This window comes from Oncorhynchus gorbuscha, unplaced genomic scaffold, assembly GCF_021184085.1.
Source record: "Oncorhynchus gorbuscha isolate QuinsamMale2020 ecotype Even-year unplaced genomic scaffold, OgorEven_v1.0 Un_scaffold_1514, whole genome shotgun sequence".
Classification (NCBI taxonomy): Eukaryota; Metazoa; Chordata; class Actinopteri; order Salmoniformes; family Salmonidae; genus Oncorhynchus; species Oncorhynchus gorbuscha.
In genome coordinates, this window is record NW_025746268.1 from 34800 (window position 1) to 42500 (window position 7701).

At 44.8% G+C, this 7701-nt stretch overlaps 1 protein-coding gene across 4 annotated transcripts in view; it reads right to left on the reverse strand.

Moving 5' to 3' along the window:
- Positions 1-685: 685 nt before the first annotated feature.
- Positions 686-7701, reverse strand: part of LOC124023150 (WASH complex subunit 5) — a 55405-nt gene continuing 48389 nt past the window's right edge. For 3 of the 4 annotated variants that reach the window (XM_046337683.1, XM_046337682.1, XM_046337681.1), the window contains exons 26-29: positions 6160-6256; positions 3100-3253; positions 1614-1701; positions 686-1315 (exon numbers count right to left, since the gene is read on the reverse strand). In XM_046337683.1, the coding sequence (XP_046193639.1) occupies positions 1259-1315; positions 1614-1701; positions 3100-3253; positions 6160-6256 (396 nt within the window). In that variant the 3' untranslated portion in view covers positions 686-1258. The remainder of the gene's footprint in view (positions 1316-1613; positions 1702-3099; positions 3254-6159; positions 6257-7701) is intronic. The other variant, XM_046337684.1, reaches the window with a different exon arrangement.

Below are 7701 nucleotides of genomic sequence, written 5' to 3' on the forward strand. Positions count from 1 at the left end.
CAGGAGACGAGAGAGAGGACTGAGAACACCACGGTCTAAGCGACCTGTGTTCAGCATCTCGGTCAGGAGACGAGAGAGAGGACTGAGAACACCACGGTCTAAGCGACCTGTGTTCAGCATCTCGGTCAGGAGACGAGAGAGAGGACTGAGAACACCACGGTCTAAGCGACCTGTGTTCAGCATCTCGGTCAGGAGACGAGAGAAAGGACTGAGAACACCACGGTCTAATCAACCTGTGTTGAATTAAAAACGGGAGAGACTGGGAGCTAAGCTTCCACTTGACATGCTGGTGATGTCTTCTAGTTGTGTCAACATTTTGCCTGTTTTTTTGTAACATGAAATAGGTTGATGCTATTGAAGGATTTATTTAGAGATTATACAGAATGTCACACCAGCTCTAGTATGATGAGGAAACCATTAGGATCCACATTATATGCTATATCAATGTGGTTTATGATGGCCAGGCTTGCACAGTTTATGACGTGGCACGCAACCATTGGTTGATGGTCGATGCAACATCTGCTCATGTAGATCTGGACCAGTGAATCCAGTCTCATTGAAGAAGGAGGAAGTCCAGCCAGACATTTCTTCAAAATAAAAGACACACAAACTACTGTAAATTGCTTGGTTTTTAAAATAACGTTCTGTTATATGAAATAAAATAAATAAATGATATACCATTATATTTATTCAAAGCCTCTTTTGTATTTAATTAATGACATATTACCACAGTGACATTATACCAAAGCTGGTAACAGATGATGTTATTAAAAACCATTCAACTATTTACAGTGTTACTGAAGCATTAGCACATTAAAGGTCATTACGTAACCAAGAGATTAATTAAAGTCTAAATGAATGAATCAACAGAAAGTTAAACCAAGAGGCCTTTATCCAGATCTTCACAGGACTGTCCTGAACTCGAGGCCTTTATCCAGATCTTCACAGGACTGTCCTGAACTCGAGGCCTTTATCCAGATCTTCACAGGACTGTCCTGAACTCGAGGCCTTTATCCAGATCTTCACAGGACTGTCCTGAACTCGAGGCCTTTATCCAGATCTTCACAGGACTGTCCTGAACGAGGCCTTTATCCAGATCTTCACAGGACTGTCCTGAACTCGAGGCCTTTATCCAGATTTTCACAGGACTGTCCTGAACGAGGCCATTATCTAGATCTTCACAGGACTGTCCTGAACTCGAGGCCTTTATCCAGATCTTCACAGGACTGTCCTGAACTCGAGGCCTTTATCCAGATCTTCACAGGACTGTCCTGAACTCATCAAAGATGAAACTTGGCACGTGGGCCTCGGCCACCTTTAAAGACAGAAAAACAACAGATTATTATGTGCATGTATAATGTAATATTCCAGACGAATAGCTATAGTATCCCCCCCCCCATGGGTGTTGTTGCTAATCTGATCCTAATCTGATCCTAATCTGATCCTAATCTGATCCTAATCTGATCCTAATCTGATCCTAATCTGATCCTAATCTGATCCTAATCTGATCCTAATCCGATCCTAATCCGATCCTAATCCGATCCTAATCCAATCCTAATCCAATCCTAATCCAATCCTAATCCAATCCTAATCTAATCCTAATCTAATCCTACCTTGCGAGGCAGTTTGGTGTAGCGTACGTAATCCTCCAGAAACATCAGAGCTCCCACCACATCGGACGGCATGTCCGGGATCTTCTGACTGTAAAATAATTATTTACCCAAAATCTACATTTCATTCAATTTGAAGCAGAATATAATCCACATATAATAACACAGTGATCCACAAAATGTACTTCATTTTTGCATTCAAATTGTATTTATACAGATTAGATCTATGGAGATAACGTTCGTTTTTTTGTTGCAAGAAAGAGCTGTTTGAAATAGCAGCCTTGGGCATCGTTCACTAGCAATACATGTATTATATATAAATACATCTGACTTTACTGTGATATCACTGTTTACACTCTTAAAATTAATGTGAATATGGGATGTTTTTAAACTGGCAAATCAATCAAACAATCACTCAATCAATCAAACAATCACTCAATCAATCAAATCAATCAATCAATCAATCACTCAATCAATCAATCAAATCAATCAATCAATCAAATCAATCAATCAAACAATCACTCAATCAATCAAATCAATCAATCAATCAATCAAATCAATCAATCAAATCAATCAATCAAACAATCACTCAATCAATCAAATCAATCACTCAAACAATCACTCAATCAATCAAATCAATCAATCAAATCAATCAATCAATCAAATCAATCAATCAATCAATCAAATCAATCAATCAAATCAATCAAGCAAATAAATCACTCAAGCAAATCAATCACTCAAACAAATCAATCACTCAACAAATCACTCACTCAACAAATCACTCACTCAAACAAATCACTCACTCAAACAAATCAATCACTCAACAAATCAATCACTCAACAAATCAATTTGTAAGTCGCTCTGGATAAGAGCGTCTGCTAAATGACTTAAATGTAAATGTAAATGTAAATCAATCACTCAACAAATCAATCACTCAACAAATCAATCACTCAACAAATCAATCACTCAACAAATCAATCACTCAACAAATCAATCACTCAACAAATCAATCACTCAACAAATCAATCACTCAACAAATCAATCACTCAACCAAATCAATCACTCAATCAATCAATCACTCAACAAATCAATCAATCACTCAACAAATCAATCAATCACTCAACAAATCAATCAATCACTCAACAAATCAATCAATCACTCAACAAATCAATCACTCAACAAATCAATCACTCAACAAATCAATCACTCAACAAATCAATCACTCAACAAATCAATCACTCAACAAATCAATCACTCAACAAATCAATCACTCAACAAATCAATCACTCAACAAATCAATCACTCAACAAATCAATCAATCAACAAATCAATCAATCAACAAATCAATCAATCAACAAATCAATCAATCAACAAATCAATCAATCAACAAATCAATCAATCAACAAATCAATCAATCAACAAATCAATCAATCAACAAATCAATCAATCAACAAATCAATCAATCAACAAATCAATCAATCAAACGTACCTGGTGCACTGTTCCATGATGGAGCGTATGAATTGCCCAATGAGAGCCAGGAACTGCTCTGTGTATCTGGAGTGGAACTGCTTCAGCAGAGTGAGCAGGCCAAGAACCAGAGGAGACCAGTCTACGGGGTCGGTGGCTTTCCTGCACGTCATCCCTGGACAAATAGGAGAATACAGCCAATCACGTGGTGGGATACAGTCAACATGGGTCAGGACCAGCCAATCACATGGTGGGATACACTCAACATGGGTCAGGACCGGCCAATCACATGGTGGGATACACTCAACATGGGTCAGGACCAGCCAATCACATGGTGGGACACACTCAACATGGGTCAGGACCAGCCAATCACATGGACGCACTCAATATGGGTCAGGACCAGCCAATCACATGGACACACTCAATATGGGTCAGGACCAGCCAATCACAAGGTGGCACACACTCAATATGGGTCAGGACCAGCCAATCACATGGTGGGATACACTCAATATGGGTCAGGACCAGCCAATCACATGGTGGGATACACTCAATATGGGTCAGGACCAGCCAATCACATGGTGGGACACACTCAATATGGGTCAGGACCAGCCAATCACATGGTGGGATACACTCAATATGGGTCAGGACCAGCCAATCACATGGTGGGATACACTCAACATGGGTCAGGACCAGAGATTATACATTTTTTTATTACATATTTTTGGGATTGGGTTGGCTGGCAGGTGACCGGGGTTGGGTCGCCTTTACACAGGTCTGATTGGTCATTTTGACCAATCAGATCATTTCTTTGGGCAAAAGATTAGAATTGGGCTGCCTGTGTAAACGCAGCCTACACTAAGTTTACAAAACATTAAGAACACCTTCCTACTATTGAGTTGTATCCCCTTTTGTCTTCAGAACAGCCTCATTCGTCGGGACATGGACTCTACAAGGTGTCTTAAGTGATCCACAGGGATGCTGGCCCATGTTGACTCTACAAGGTGTTGAAAGCGTTCCACAGGGATGCTGGTCCATGTTGACTCTACAAGGTGTAGAAAGCGTTCCACAGGGAAGCTGGCCCATGTTGACTCTACAAGGTGTTGAAAGCGTTCCACAGGGAAGCTGGCCCATGTTGACTCTACAAGGTGTTGAAAGCGTTCCACAGGGATGCTGGTCCATGTTGACTCTACAAGGTGTCTAAAGCGTTCCACAGGGATGCCCATGTTGACTCTATAAGGTGTTGAAAGCGTTCCACAGGGATGCCCATGTTGACTCCAACGCTTCCCACAGTTGTGTCAAGTTGTCTGGATGTCCTTTGGGTGGTGGACCATTCTTGATACACACGGGAAACTGTTGAGCGTGAAAAACCCAGCAGCGTTGCAGTTCTTGACAAACCGGTGTGCCTGGAACTAGAGGTCTGATTTCTTCATCCCGCTCCTGCAGCTTTTCATACTGCAACCCCGCCCACACCAACCTCCGATCCGCCTCCCACCCACCACCTCAAGAACTGGTCCAACCCGACCCCAGTCACCTGACAGCCAAACCAACCCCGGTCACCTGACAGCCAACCCAACCCCGGTCACCTGACAGCCACCCCAGTCACCCGCCAGCCAACCCAACCCCAGTCACCCGCCAGCCAACCCAACCCCAGTCACCTGCCAGCCAACCCAACCCCAGTCACCTGCCAGTCAACCCAACCCCAGTCACCTGCCAGCCAACCCAACCCCAGTCACCTGCCAGCCAACCCAACCCCAGTCACCTGCCAGCCAACCCAACCCCAGTCACCTGCCAGCCAACTGAACCCCAGTCACCTGCCAGCCAACTGAACCCCAGTCACCTGCCAGCCAACCCAACCCCAGTCACCTGCCAGCCAACCCAACCCCAGTCACCTGCCAGCCAACCCAACCCCGGTCACCCGCCAGCCAACCCAACCCCGGTCACCCGCCAGCCAACCCAACCCCAGTCACCTGACAGCCAACCCAACCCCAGTCACCTGCCAGCCAACCCAACCCCAGTCACCTGCCAGGCAACCCAACCCCAGTCACCTGCCAGCCAAACCCAACCCCAGTCACCCGCCAGCCAACCCAACTCCGGTTACCTGCCAGTCAACCCAACCCCAGTCACTTGCCAGCCAACCCAACCCCAGTCACCTGCCAGCCAACCCAACCCCAGTCACCTGCCAGCCAACCCAACCCCAGTCACCTGCCAGCCAACCCAACCCCAGTCACCTGCCAGCCAACCCAACCCCAGTCACCTGACAGCCAACCCAACCCAACCACAGTCACCCGCCAGCCAACCCAACCCCGGTCACCTGACAGCCAACCCAACCCAACCCCAGTCACCTGACAGCCAACCCAACCCAACCCCAGTCACCTGCCAGCCAACCCAACCCAACCCCAGTCACCTGCCAGCCAACCCAACCCAACCCCAGTCACCCACCAGCCAACCCAACCCCAGTCACCCGCCAGCCAACCCAACCCCAGTCACCTGCCAGCCAACCCAACCCCAGTCACCTGCCAGCCAACCCAACCCCAGTCACCTGCCAGCCAACCCAACCCCAGTCACCTGCCAGCCAACCCAACCCCAGTCACCTGCCAGCCAACCCAACTCTAGTCACCTAAATCTTCTGTCTTGCCCATTCACCCTCTGAATGGCAAACATTCACAATCCATGTTTCAATTGGTTCAAGGCTTAAAATCTCCTCCCCTTCATCTACACTGATTGAAATGGATTTAACAAGTGACATAAATAAGGGATCATATCTTTCACCTGGATTCACCTGGTCAGTCTGTGTCATGGAAAGAGCAGGTGTTCTTAATGTTTTGTATACTCAGTGTATATGTCATTATGATGGTGAAAAATTGAATTTCTCCTGTGAATATCAATAAAGTTGATTCAAACGGACCTTGATTTCCCCTGTGAGTATCAATAAAGTTGATTCAAACGGACCTTGTTTTCCCCTGTGAGTATCAATAAAGTTGATTCAAACTGACCTTGATTTCCCCTGTGAGTATCAATAAAGTTGATTCAAACTGACCTTGATATCCCCTGTGAGTATCAATAAAGTTGACCATAACTCACCTTGGTTTTTGCTGTACTGCAGTTTAGGCAGCTGAGCGATGATGAAGAGGAAGTTGACGATAGGAAAGTAAGGCAGGCGCTTGGTTGTAATGTAGATCTACAACATATAGAAGAGGTGACTTTAGGGAGGAACTTGGTTGTAATGTAGATCTACAACATATAGAACAGGTGAAGTAAGGCAGGCGCTGGGTTGTAATGTTGATCTACAACATACAGAACAGGTGCAGTAAGGGAGGTGCTGGGTTGTAATATAGACCTACAACATATAGAACAGGTGAAGTAAGGCAGGCGCTGGGTTGTAATGTAGATCTACAACATATAGAACAGGTGAATGGAGGGAGGTGCTGGGTTGTAATGTAGATCTACAACATATAGAACAGGTGAAGGGAGGGAGGTGCTAAGTTGTGATGTAGATCTACAACATATAGAACAGGTGCAGTAAGGGAGGTGCTGGGTTGTAATGTAGAACTACAACATATAGAACAGGTGCAGTAAGGGAGGTGCTGGGTTGTAATGTAGATCTACAACATATAGAACAGGTGAAGGGAGGGAGGTGCTGGGTTGTAATGTAGATCTACAACATATAGAACAGGTGAAGGGAGGGGGGTGCTAGGTTGTAATATAGATCTACAACATATAGAACAGGTGAAGGGAGGGAGGTGCTAAGTTGTGATGTAGATCTACAACATATAGAACAGGTGAAGGGAGGGAGGTGCTAGGTTTAATATAGATCTACAACATATAGAACAGGTGACGTAAAGGGAGGTGCTAAGTTGTGATGTAGACCTACAACATATAGAACAGGTGAAGGGAGGGAGGCGCTGGGTTGTAATGTAGATCTACACCATATAGAACAGGTGAAGTAAGGCAGGCGCTGGGTTGTAATGTAGATCTACACCATATAGAACAGGTGAAGGGAGGGAGGTGCTGGGTTGTAATGTAGATCTACACCATATAGAACAGGTGAAGGGAGGGAGGTGCTAGGTTGTAATATAGATCTACAACATATAGAACAGGTGAAGGGAGGGAGGTGCTAAGTTGTGATGTAGATCTACAACATATAGAACAGGTGAAGGGAGGGAGGTGCTAAGTTGTGATGTAGACCTACAACATATAGAACAGGTGAAGGGAGGGAGGCGCTGGGTTGTAATGTAGATCTACACCATATAGAACAGGTGAAGTAAGGCAGGCGCTGGGTTGTAATGTAGATCTACACCATATAGAACAGGTGAAGGGAGGGAGGTGCTGGGTTGTAATGTAGATCTACACCATATAGAACAGGTGAAGGGAGGGAGGTGCTAGGTTGTAATATAGATCTACAACATATAGAACAGGTGAAGTAAGGGAGGTGCTGGGTTGTAATATAGATCTACAACATATAGAACAGGTGAAGGGAGGGAGGTGCTAGGTTTAATATAGATCTACAACATATAGAACAGGTGACGTAAAGGGAGGTGCTAAGTTGTGATGTAGACCTACAACATATAGAACAGGTGAAGGGAGGGAGGCGCTGGGTTGTAATGTAGATCTACACCATATAGA